Raw genomic sequence first — 14,156 nt, forward strand, 5'->3', positions numbered from 1 at the left:
CCTTCCAGTCTTTCAGGACGACGATTTTCCCCAGTGCATGTGCTGCACTGGGACCCATTCATTATGAGTGCTGGTTTTTTCGCGACAATTTCGAAGTGTGATTAGAGCAGCGCCGCATTTTTCTTCATCAGTTGCGATATTGTGTATTGGCTTCGATTACCTATGCTGCAGGCTGGTTTTTGTGCAGGTGTCTGTTGCCAACTCTGATGTCAAAAAGCGATAGATACTGTATGCTTACAGGCAACACACTTTTTAAACTCCTGTCTGTCCAACAGCAACATCTCGTCAGTGAAACGTATTTTTTGCCAAAAAGATTAATACCTTACACCCCTGCCTTTTTCCCGCCAGCTTGTAGGTGAAGGGTAAAGTTTGAATATCTGTCAGTTTCGAGTGGCACTGCGAATTTTTTTCCCATCAGAATAACACCAGTTGCATGGTATCGTCAATTTTTGAGTTGTACTGCACTTTTATGCCGTCCTTGTGTAGCGCTATGTATTGAGTTGTGTAATTAGGTCTGATCTTTATCATTAATTGCGTAATTAGGCCCGATCCTTGCGTCAGTTACCCGATCAAAACGAAGTACACGAATCTAACCTTCCTCTCCTGCATCTGGACAGTTTCCATGTGTAGGGCGAGGTGCACCTGGGCTTTCCATCCAGTATAATCAGGCTTAGAGTCCCGGAAAAGGCAGCGCCATTTTTAATTTCCCGTCAATTCCAAGTGCCTCTAGTGGTATGATAGCGTTACGGGGGAGGGGGGGATGCAATTGGGCTTTCAGTCTAGGAGGACCAGGGTTCAAGTCCCAGAAAGACTGTCACCAATTTTAATTTCCCGCCAATTCCCGGGTGGCGGGTGGGGTTGGACGTCAGCACAGCCCTGGGAGAAAGAAATTCCCGCCAAAATTCGAAGTTCTCCCTTAAACTCGAAATTCCCGCCAATCGGGTAGGCTGGGGGATGGAGAGGGTGAAGAGGGGGGGAGGAGGTGGGACTTACGTGCAGGCTGAGAAAAATAGTGATTCATACGGGAGTGCGGGGGGGGGGGGGGGAATTGGTTAGGGGCGGGGGTGGGCGTGGTTGGGGGTGGGGGTGGTCGAGGGAGGGGGTGATTAATTGATAAATTTAATCAATTTGCATTTCATTTGCTAATCATTTTTGCAGAACATACTAATGTTCATATCCTGTAAATGTGGACGTCCTATGTCTAATCGTTCAAGGTATTCAGATTTTTCTGAACAGGAGTGTTTTTGACAGAAGAGATCAAAACCAAAATTAGAGTATTGCATCAGACGAAATGGTGTATTAACGTCGAATGGACAGAGCCCCGTATATGAACTCCTGAGAATGAACTGGTTGGCGCACTTGCCAAACAAGCAGCTCGAGGAAACGCGACACATCTCTACAATAGAATTCCTCCATTTGTGATCAAAAGCGAATAATATGAACAACAAAAGAAAAGCGGGAAATAGGATGGTTGAAACTACAAAAGAGGCGATTGCAAAAGCTCTTTACCGATTGTTCGAGATCGTCATACTATTAAGTTATCGTAGTCATCTAATCTTACAAAAATGGTAACAAGACATGGAAAATTAATTGGTCAAACAGTCGATCATGTTTTACGAGTGTGCAGTGAACTGAATGATGAGAGACACGTACTAAGGAAGAATACTACGTAGAAGGGATTCACCAATCCCGTATATGGAGCAGCTCTTCTAAAGCTGTACCTCAAATACTTAAATTTTGTAGTGCAACTACCTTTCCCGGCTTATGAATAACAATGTTCCTTGATGTTAAATATTGCTCTACCTGAAAAGCTTAAAACACAGAAATTTACTATTGTGTTTATAATTAATGGTATACTTTTCACTCTTGCTATTGTAATTCGTTATAATTAGACTTGATTCATATGTATTTTGTATGAAAATTAAACCTAAACATGTAGTATTACAAATACTGTAATGAAGCAAGTTGAAATAAATAATATAAAAACATGTAGTAAATGTAGATAACGTTAAATTACTTTGTGCAAATTCGTTGACGTGCTAATCATTTGGATTTCCAGTTTGGCCTTTGTTTCAATACGCCTTCATGATGTTTCAATTTAATGTCACAGACAGCGTCTGAAATTTGACGAAGTACTAATGTATAATAAATGCTTGAAACACATCCCAGACTTTCTATCTTGCATTATACACACTTCTTGCTCCATAAAAATACTTAGTATGATATGTGTTTAATTCACTGAAAGAAGTTAAGGTTCTCTCGGTTTTCGATACATGCAGTATATTGATATATACGTTCACCGAGATAATTTGATTTACTCCATAAGCCGCTTTAACCAAAGAACGAAACTGTGAAAGTTGACAGTATATTAAGAGCACACAGTTCATTTGCTGTCTTCAGCTCAAGCAATTTGCCATTCTACTGTATATGAAGTACGGAATTCCTGGAGAATGCATATAATGCCATTCCTTTAGAATCGTAATAATATAAATTTCATTTATGTTAGTCTAGAGGTATTTATACTTCAATGTTAAGTTTGCACTATGACTAATCCACACCAATGTTACTTCCCAGGTCTCTTTAAGAACGCCATAGCAATGAGTGGGTCAGCGCTGAACCCCTGGGCTTTCTCCAAAAACGCAACAGACAGAGCAATACGCTTCGCGAACTACTTGGGATATTCGGGGCAGAACTCCTCAGATCTCGTAGACTTTCTCAAAACCGTGGATGGACGCACCCTAGCCCAAGACAGTGACAAAGCTCTGTCAGAGGAGGTATGTACTTATAGTCAGTTAAATGAGCTTACGTCAAAAAGGAACATATTTATTTAGCGCTGAGTGTAATCGCAAGGAGAAGGTATTCCTATTATTAACATTGGCTGAACAGGTTGTAACAATAGGTAATACACTATCGAGCGGATAGTTTATCCCCTATGTTTGATCACCGCTAAGTTCAAGGCTTGCATCAGGTGAGGTGTTCAAGTGGAACAGTTGTGTAAGAAGATCTACAGGTTTTCCACGCGCATAGTACCCTCTGTTGTCATTGTCGATATAAGCGACAAGTCGTTGAACATAGGGCTGAGGGGGCATAGGCGATATTTATTAAATGGCGGTGATTGTGTTCTTTTTGCAAGTCTGTGATGAAATCGTAACGTGACTGGACTAGTGACAGCACTTTAGGTGATCGTTGTTGACAGCGGAAATGCACATCAACTAGAAACGGCTCGTAGGGATATAAATAGCGGAACAATTGACTGAGTTAGTAGGGGCAACCACATTCGTGCCAACCACAATAATACAGTGAATATGCTGTGCATGGCGCTCCGAAGTCTTTAATTTGCAAATCAGCATCGAAATAAAGCGGCTGTTGCTAGTTGACATCTATGTTGACGGTAGAGTCATGTTTCCTATTGCACTGGACGTTGGCCGTAACTTCTAGAAAATTCACTCAAAAACCCCTACTCGAAGAATACGAGATACTGCTGCGAAGGTTATGGTTTGTAAAGTTATATCATGGCGATCTTTGTGTTCACTAACCCACGCAGAACACACTCTTCAATCACCTGCACAGGAGTCCATGCTCTGACGTCTCCCTCTTGGTCCTATATGACGGTCTACCCTAAGTATCATTGGATCATACTGCACGATAATTCTCCGGTCATATAGCAGCGTTCGAAAATGACCGGAGGAACTTGATTAAGGTACCAAAGTACTATCTTGGTCTCCAGATTTCCTGTAGCTTAACATATACAGAATGTTTCAGGAGGAATAGTAAATATTTTAGATTAATTCAAATAAAACATTCCATACAACAAGTGTTCAGTTTTTATTTGATACAGAGATACATCTGTTAGAATGTAGTTCAAACAAATACTCGCATAAGGTGTTAAGGAAAGGTAAGTGATTAAGATGAAAACTGATGTATAAAATTCATCCGACTTCAGTGCACTTTCGAATTCCCCTGATTTCTGAGGACGTCTTGACGTTGTTCCATGAGGCTATTGTCATTCATATTCCGAAATATCAATTCGTCTCTTGTGTTAACGTGTTCTTTGCAGGCATCCAATTTCAACCATACTCACAGGCAAAAATCTAAAACGGTTTGGTTCGGCGACCTTGGTGGCCAACAAAGGAGACTATTTCTGCCCATCGACCTTCCGAGGAATGTTACGTTTACATGAGGTGTCACCTGGCGACCTGAATGTGCAGGGACCCTGTCATGCTTGAAGAACATATGCATCTTAGCAGCCATAGAAACCTCTTCCAGCCGTGATGGAAACTTGTTTTCAAGAAAGTCGAGATAACATCATCATGTAAGACGATGCGATAACATAACTCGCCCAGTCACATATCATACCGCTAAATACATTTGCAGAGAAGCGTTCAGCAAAGTGTATCTCCACAAGAATGTGAGGCGTTTCATTGGACCACCGAATTGAATCACGATCATTGGATCACCGAATTGAATCACGAGTGTTACTGAACTGACAGTGGTGTAAGCTGCTTCATTAGTCAGCAGTATTAGCGGGATTACTGTACACTTTGTATTAGCCAACGACACAATTCCAACATCTACCTTCATCTGCTTTTCGAAGGTGTTGAATCGGCTGTAAATAATAAGGATAGCGGCTGTGCGTGTGTAATATCCGTCACATTCTTGTGTGTGACACTCCGATGCACCTAGAAAGTCTAGGTGTACTACGTTCTCGCAGCTGAATAATGTCGTCTACATCATTCACCCTCTGTTCAATCTGTACTTTTAGATGAGATGTGATTGCTGGGCTCAGAACCAGTCCCAAACGTTATAGTGAAAACGCTTTAGAATCCGGTATTCCGCAGTTAGGCAACCGTCTACCGTAATGTACAAACAGCAGTAGCGTTTCTATTTTCAGAACACGTACAACTCCTGCATCCGCATACTCTGCATTTGTAAATATATGCACTATGTTTAAATGATACAGTAGAGTTAGTCAACAACTCACATTCACAACACAGCTCAAAAATTCAATTACGTAGATTCAACTTCACAACATGAACTTCAAAACAAAAAATGGCAATCGGAAAATAAACCAATAAGGACTGGAGTACCAACACGCAAAATGAAAACTTATTTCTGTCATGAGCTGTAACAAAAAAAAATTGAACACTTGTTGTACAGAATGTTTAATTCTAATAGCCATACTGCCAGCAGCTGAAACGTTTACTTTTTCTTATGAAGCACACTATGAATAGCGTCCTTCCGATTGTAGTTTTTCCTTGTAACACCTCACTGACTCACTGTGAGATCTTTCAGCTACTGTGTCTGCAGCAAACGACATTTACTCCCGGTGCAAGCCGGCATATGAATAGAGTTACGAACACTAGTCGCAAGATACGTTTCCCGCTTTCGTAGTGTTTTGATTTCATTGCATACTAATCAAAACTTACCCCTCTGAGAAATTACATACCCCATTACGCCTCTGTGTGTTCGGTGCAGGCACTAAGGAATTGTGTATCAGACTATCGATATCCACTGCCGTTCAGAATATATAGTGCAGTGTGATTACTTTTACCTTTCGTTGTAGCTATGTTGCGTGTACGAACTAGTCAACTGAAGACCAACGAACAACAACCAACCGCTTCGTTCGCCGAGATTTACTTGGTATGTACAGGCGGCAGATCGGAGCCAACGAAACGGTTGGCCCTGGTTGCGGCTCGGAGAGCCGCCGGTAATGTCAAAGTGTTGTCGGTGAGTTGACCTGGGGACGCCTTTCCTAGTGTGAACGCCACGTCGAATGTTTCTGCGTACAGTAGCGTTTTTTTGTGCTTGTTGAACGGGTCTGTATTTATGGTGCTTAAAAGCACTGGAGTATGGAGTGGAAAACAGACATCGTGAAGGGGAACGTCTATGGGACCTTACGGACTGCGATGATAAAACAAATTGGAAAGATTAGACTATTCGAGAGAAATAAGTGGGTTGTTAGTAACGTGCATGATGCGAAAAAGGAAGTGGAGTCTTTATTGACATCTGTTCTCTGTGAGCTTACTATAATATATTCTGGTAGATTTTGAGTGATGCCTGAACAAACCTCACGTACAGTCTTAGAGATGAGCTGTTTTGATATTTTAAAGGTGTACATTAAGCTGACGTCTGAATCCTCAGTAGCTAAACACCTCAAACTGACTATTAGTCTTTCTGCTGTAGGTACATCTCTCTTAACAGAGTCGTCATCTTTGCAAATTTTAGGAGCTATACAAATCAATAATAAGAAATCTCCAGCTTTTATTTGGGAAAAATATGAAATAGCCCATATTCACACTGATTTTTAGGGTTAGACATTAATTTTTTTTCCAGTAAAGGACAGGTCGACCACCAGGCTCGTTCCCTCTGCTCCTCTTTCTCATGATCGGCTTCTTGCAGTAAAATAAATGCTATACGTGCGACGATTGCTAAAACCTCTCCTTCCCTCATAAAATCTGGCGCTTAAATTGTGACTGAAATGCTACTTTAAAGCAACAGGAAAATGGGGAGCAACCTCGAGAAGTTGTTAGAGCCAACTGCGATTCCACACGGCCGAAACCCTTGGAATCGATCCCTTGGTTTGGTGTGGATGAGAGGCTGAACGTCAGTGTATTGACGACCAACTTTCGGCTGAATCCACTGGCTGTCGTTTGTTGTACTAGTGTGTACGATTCTTTACAGTTCCTAAGGAAAGAAAAAAGCGCATGAAATTTTTCCTAAGAATTTTAAACGTGATGCAGTGGTACAGAAATTTATAACCATCTGTTAGATGCATGGTGCCTTCACGTTATGGCGATGTAAGTGAAGCTGTAGCGACAGCAGGAGTTACAAGATAGATGAAGAGAGTCTTGTAACACAGACTCGGGAGTAGGGAACCAATGTTCGTCTGGAAACAGCCAAGATCATCTAAAATCAATATAACCTCCTTATCTCTGGAGTCAATGTCCAGAGGTAATTCTACATCTACATCTACATTTATACTCCGCAAGCCACCCAACGGTGTGTGGCGGAGTGCACTTTACGTGCCACTGTCATTACCTCCCTTTCCTGTTCCAGTCGCGTATGGTTCGCGGGAAGAACGACTGTCTGAAAGCCTCCGTGCGCGCTCTAATCTCTCTAATTTTACATTCGTGATCTCCTCGGGAGGTATAAGTAGGGGGAAGCAATATATTCGATACCTCATCCAGAAACGCACCCTCTCGAAACCTGGCGAGCAAGCTAACCGCGATGCAGAGCGCCTCTCTTGCAGAGTCTGCCACTTGAGTTTGTTAAACATCTCCGTAACGCTATCACGGTTACCAAATAACCCTGTGACGAAACGCGCTGCTCTTCTTTGGATCTTCTCTATCTCCTCCGTCAACCCGATCTGGTACGGATCCCACACTGATGAGCAATACTCAAGTATAGGTCGAACGAGTGTTTTGTAAGCCACCTCCTTTGTTGATGGACTACATTTTCTAAGGACTCTCCCAATGAATCTCAACCTGGCACCCGCCTTACCAACAATTAATTTTATATGATCATTCCACTTCAAATCGTTCCGCACGCATACTCCCAGATATTTTACAGAAGTAACTGCTACCAGTGTTTGTTCCGCTATCATATAATCATACAATAAAGGATCCTTCTTTCTATGTATTCGCAATACATTACATTTGTCTATGTTAAGGGTCAGTTGCCACTCCCTGCACCAAGTGCCTATCCGCTGCATATCCTCCTGCATTTCGCTACAATTTTCTAATGCTGCAACTTCTCTGTATACTACAGCATCATCCGCGAAAAGCCGCATGGAACTTCCGACACTATCTACTAGGTCATTTATATATATTGTGAAAAGCAATGGTACCATAACACTCCCCTGTGGCACGCCAGAGGTTACTTTAACGTCTGTAGATGTCTCTCCATTGATAACAACATGCTGTGTTCTGTTTGCTAAAAACTCTTCAATCCAGCCACACAGCTGGTCAGATATTCCGTAGGCTCTTATTTTGTTTATCAGGCGACAGTGCGGAACTGTATCGAAAGCCTTCCGGAAGTCAAGAAAAGTAGCATCTACCTGGGAGACTGTATCTAATATTTTCTGGGTCTCATGAACAAATAAAGCGAGTTGGGTCTCACACGATCGCTGTTTCCGGAATCCATGTTGATTCCTACATAGTAGATTCTGGGTTTCCAAAAACGACATGATACTCGAGCAAAAAACATGTTCTAAAATTCTACAACAGATCGACGTCAGAGATATAGGTCTATAGTTTTGCGCATCTGCTCGACGACCCTTCTTGAAGACTGGGACTACCTGTGCTCTTTTCCAATCATTTGGAACCTTCCGTTCCTCTAGAGACTTGCGGTACATGGCTGTTAGAAGGGGGGCAAGTTCTTTCGCGTACTCTGTGTAGAATCGAATTGGTATCCCATCAGGTCCAGTGGACTTTCCTCTGTTGAGTGATTCCAGTTGCTTTTCTATTCCTTGGACACTTATTTCGATGTCAGCCATTTTTTCGTTTGTGCGACGATTTAGAGAAGGAACTGCGGTGCGGTCTTCCTCTGTGAAACAGCTTTGGAAAAAGGTGTTTAGTATTTCAGCTTTACGCGTGTCATCCTCTGTTTCAATGACTTCATCATCCCGGAATGTCTGGATATGCTGTTTCGAGCCACTTACTGATTTAACGTAAGACCAGAACTTCCTAGGATTTTCTGTCAAGTCGGTACATAGAATTTTACTTTCGAATTCACTGAACGCTTCAGGCATAGCCCTCCTTACGCTAACTTTGACATCGTTTAGCTTCTGTTTGTCTGAGAGGTTTTGGCTGCGTTTAAACTTGGAGTGAAGCTCTCTTTGCTTTCGCAGTAGTTTCCTAACTTTGTTGTTGTACCACGGTGGGCTTTTCCCGTCCCTCACAGTTTTACTCGGCAGGTACCTGTCTAAAACGCATTTTACGATTGCCTTGAACTTTTTCCATAAACACTCAACATTGTCAGTGCCGGAACATAAATTTTCGCTTTGATCTGTTAGGTAGTCTGAAATCTGCCTTCTATTACTCTTGCTAAACAGATAAACCTTCCTTCCTTTTTTTATATTCCTATTAACTTCCATATTCAGGGATGCTGCAACGGCCTTATGATCACTGATTCCCTGTTCTGCACATACAGAGTCGAAAAGTTCGGGTCTGTTTGTTATCAGTAGGTCCAAGATGTTATCTCCACGAGTCGGTTCTTTGTTTAATTGCTCGAGGTAATTTTCGGATAGGGCACTCAGTATAATGTCACTCGATGCTCTGTCCCTACCACCCGTCCTAAACATCTGAGTGTCCCAGTCTATATCTGGTAAATTGAAATCTCCACCTAAGACTATAACATTCTGAGAAAATTTATGTGAAATGTATTCCAAATTTTCTCTCAGTTGTTATGCCACTAATGCTGCTGAGTCGGGAGGTCGGTAAAAGGAGCCAATTATTAACCTATCCCGGTTGTTGAGTGTAACCTCCATCCATAATAATTCACAGGAACTATCCACTTCTACTTCACTACAGGATAAACTACTACTAACAGCGACGAACACTCCACCACCGGTTGCATGCAATCTATCTTTTCTAAACACCGTCTGTACCTTCGTAAAAATTTCGGCAGAATTTACCTCTGGCTTCAGCCAGATTTCTGTACCTATAACGATTTCAGCTTCGGTGCTTTCTATCAGCGCTTGAAGTTCCGGTACTTTACCAACGCAGCTTCGACAGTTTACAATTACAATACCGATTGCTGCTTGGTCCCCGTATCTCCTGACTTTTCCCCGCACCCTTCGAGGCTGTTGCCCTTTCTGTACTTGCCTAAGGCCATCTAACCTAAAAAACCGCCCAGCCCACGCCACACAACCCCTGCTACCCGTGTAGCCGCTTGCTGCGTGTAGTGGACTCCTGACTTATCCAGCGAAACCCGAAACCCCATCACCCTATGGCGCAAGTCGAGGAATCTCCAGCCCACACCGTCGCAGAACCGTCTCAACCTCTGATTCAGACTTCTTATCTTCAATGTCCCTACTAGTTGGCCTCTTAGCCTTAATGACCTGTCATAATTTACTGTCCAATTAGTATAATTATTGGCATATGACTTTTATCACCATTATTAATGACCTGTCACTTTATCGACATTATTTATAACCCAATTATAGTGATTTATTACCCAAAACAATGATTTTCTCTACCAGCCCAGAAAGAGCCCTACCATTCTCCTGGGCTTACCAGCCATCAGAATGACTGACCACTTGTGTTCTATTCACCGTAGTGGTAGGCTCATTACTAACCATCAGTCAGTAACCTCACTCGTGTTCTGTCATGTGTCTCACCCTTTAATGCAATTGCTTGCAGTTCATTATTAACCGCAGAGTCCGCCCCCGGTAGCTGAGTGATGCCGGCATAGTAACTTGGCGTGTTCGGTCAGAGGGTTAGCTACTCTCTGTAATAAAAAACTGAGTGAACGGATCAACGAAGAACCTAAACGGGTGTCATTGGACGTCTGCCCCGAACAAATTCAACGAACAATATATAACAAAATGAGATCAATAAAATAAAATAAAATAATTTTAAAAAATGTGGTCAGCGCGGAAGACTGTCAATCCTAATGGCCCGGGTTCGATTCCCAGCTGGGTTGGAGATTTTCTCCGCTCAGGAACTGGGTGTTGTGTTGTCTTTATCATCATCCTCATCGACGCGCAAGTCGCCGAAGTGGCGTCAAATCGAAAGATTTGCACCTGACGGGAGGCCATAGTCACACGACATTTACATTTTTTTTATGAAGCCCAGAGACATTTCTGCAAAGTATCACCGTCTTCTTCCATTTTTATCTACCAATTTAGGGTTATCTGTTACAATTTAGTTGATTTTCCAAAACATTCACTTTTCAGAGTCTTAAATACGAAACTCTAAGCGTGTAACAGATATCGTAGTGCATTACTTACACAATTTATACAAATATCCTACGTTTAAACAAATGACAGTCTACTGTTGGTCCTAGAAATTAATATTTAATATCGATTTGATGTATACTAATCCGATGCTTAAGTGTGCTAAAACAATGGTCTGGACACAATAAAGTCATCTAAGAGGAGTCTGTAACCAGGACATTACTGTGTATTTACAAAATAACGGTTGTAATTACCAGTTTTTCTGCAGACATGTGACACTTTACAGACCATAAACAACACGTTGCTGAAGTGTTCTCGCTCTACCACTAAGACAGGAACAGATTAGGAGGCACACATTTTATTTAAAAAACATGCAAACAATTTCTTCCGGGACTTTCGCTGTTAATGCTTACAACCTCGGTGTTGCCCGCCCGGAGCCATTGTCATCTCTGTTTCCCAGCTGAACCAGGTATGAAGTTACCAGAGCCACGTCCCAGCTACCACCGCCTTCTATGGTCCACAGCTACAAGCCGCAACACAGCAACACGCGCTGCCGTCGCGAGGGAGTCAGCCTTTCAGCTAAACCTCCCTAACAGACAGACCATCTATATCGGGAGAGCAGCAGTTACATCCTTCCTATTAAAGCTGACCACAACTACTAACTACGAAACTTATGATTCGAGTTAGTCTGTCACACTGCTAACAATGTGCGGTTACCACCTAATACTGCCAGCACCATACTATTGTAGTGACCAGAGATACGAGTACAAGCTCTTCCTCGTGTGTGTGTATTTATATACTAAAACACATAGCATATGGAAACAATGTTCGACGCAGATAATATTCGAAGAACTGACTTTAATTTATTGTAAACACAGAACATGTCATTAGTCAGTCTGATGGTTAGTAAGACCCGGAGCATGATGGAATTTTTTGGGCTGTTGGGGAAAATTGTTTTTGAGTGATGAATCATTATATTGGGTTATCAATAATGGCGATCCTTTATAATCGTGGTGAAAGTGACAGGTCATTAATAATAGTGAAAAGTGATTTGTCATTACGTACAAAAATTAGAAAATAAATTATGATACATCATTAATAAGAACAATGAAGCAAAGTAGCAAAGTGGCTGACGTGTAGGGAACAATGGACAATTTCTCAGAAAGGACATTGAACCATCACCTTGAACGCAAGGAGGAAAACTGCCTCATAACATTGACCCTCGTGGACATTGACCCCACAGATAAGGAGATGACCTTGAGTGTTCCCTAAGGAACATCTGTCTCCCACTTTCTAGGAGATCTGCAACGGAAATGGTAGCTGGGACGTAATATACAAAGAGCTGATTTGGCGTGACACGTAAGTGACCTCACAGAACGTGACAAAAGAGCCCAACCATTAATCTACGGCATTCTAGTGGGACGTCTAAATGAGGCCAGCTGGAAATCTTGAAGTGTGGGGTCGAGCGTTCAGTATAACATTGATATATCAAGCAGAGGGAAATGATCTCCTGTATCATTTCGTTCATTTCTTTATGGATTTATTTCAACTGGGAGAACTGAAAGCACAGCTCCTATCATACACATTCCAGCAAATCCTTTCTGCAGGACTCGCTGCAATCAACATTTCAGATAGTACACAAGTGAAGTAATATACAAGTGTTATTAAACATAGTAGTACCGATTATAAAAATGTGATCCTATTAATATACTCGATGCAACTTTAGAAGATGTAATGTGCGCATATAAAAATGTTAATTACAAGCAGTGAATAGTTTTACAGCAGTAGAAGTGTATCATTTATAGAAGTGTTTCATGTAATAAGCTGCACGTTGCACATAATTTTTGACATGTGACGCCTTGAAGTGAAGAATTTTGGAACATAATTTCTCTTATAATGTTGCTTGCTTTAAATATGATGCTTGCAACAATCAGAGCAAAATGCCTCGGACCTTTGGAGGTGACGGAGTCCCACCTCTAACTAACAAACCATGGACTCCTAAGACACGACTTGGCAAACAAATGGCAATGAGATGGGGAGCTATTAATATCAATGGGGGCTACTCTGGGAAGAAGGTAGAGCTGGCAGAGGCTGCAAGTAAGATGGGGCTGGACGTTTCAGCTGTTAGTGACATTCGGGTAAGGGGTGAGAAAGAAGAGGAAGTGGGAGAATACAAGGTCTACCTGTCAGGAGTCAAAGCAGGAATAGCACAATGGGGTGTAGGGGTTTACATCAGGAAAGAAATGGATCCCAGCGTAGTTTCAATAAGGTATGTAAACGAACGACTGATGTGGGTAGATTTGACAGTGTCTAGCAAGAAAATTAGGATTGTGTCAGTATTTCACATTGTGAAGGGACAGATCAAGATAAGATGGATAGTTTTTATGAGGCACTCAGTGATGTAGTTGTTAGAGTAAAGAACAAGGACAGTGTTCTGCTCATGGGTGATTTTAACGCCAGGATTGGAAATCGAACAGAAGGGTATGAAAAGGTTATGGGTAAATTTGGAGAGGATATGGAGGCCAACAAGAACGGGAAACAACTCTTGGATTTCTGTGCCAGTATGGGCTTAGTAATCACAAACTCCTTTTTTAAACATAAGAACATTCACCGGTATACTTGGGAAGCCAGGGGAACCAGATCTGTCATTGACTATGTAATAACAGATCAGGAATTCAGGAAGGCTGTGAGGGACACACATATATTCAGGGCATTCTTTGATGACACTGATCATTATTTAATCTGCAGTGCAATTGGTATTGTGAGGCCGAAAGTGCAGGAGGTCAGGTCCATATGTAGGACGATAAGAGTGGAGAAACTTCAGGCACAAGTACATAACAGTGATCTCAGAAAGGTACCAGTTAGTTGAATGTAGTCAATTACAGTCATTGGAAAAGGAATGTACAAGGTACAGGGACACAGTACTGGAAGTGGCTAAAGAATGTCTTGGAACAGTAGTGTGCAAAGGTAGGATGAAGCAAACAGCTTGGTGGAATGACACAGTCAAGGCAGCCTGTAAAAGGAAAAAGAAGGCGTATCAAAAATGGCTACATACTAGAACTCAGGTAGACAGAGAAAGTTACGTTGAAGAAAGAAACAAAGCCAAACAGATAATTGCAGCATCAAAGAAGAAATCTTGGGAAGACTTTGGAAACAGGTTGGAGACTTTGGGTCAAGCTGCTGGAAAACCATTCTGGATTTTAATAGCAGTCTTCTAAAGGGAGGTAAGAAGGAAATGACAAGTATTTTGGATAGGTCA

General features: G+C 41.9%; 1 protein-coding gene across 1 annotated transcript in view; it reads left to right on the forward strand.

The window, feature by feature from the left end:
* The window catches only part of LOC126147211 (esterase FE4-like), a 71,512-nt gene that overhangs the window by 20,681 nt on the left and 36,675 nt on the right, over positions 1-14,156 (forward strand). Inside the window, exon 6 of the mRNA XM_049915676.1 lies at positions 2,575-2,774. Within this exon, the coding sequence (XP_049771633.1) occupies positions 2,575-2,774 (200 nt within the window). The remainder of the gene's footprint in view (positions 1-2,574; positions 2,775-14,156) is intronic.

This window comes from Schistocerca cancellata, chromosome 2 (genome assembly GCF_023864275.1).
Source record: "Schistocerca cancellata isolate TAMUIC-IGC-003103 chromosome 2, iqSchCanc2.1, whole genome shotgun sequence".
Taxonomy (NCBI): domain Eukaryota; kingdom Metazoa; phylum Arthropoda; class Insecta; order Orthoptera; family Acrididae; genus Schistocerca; species Schistocerca cancellata.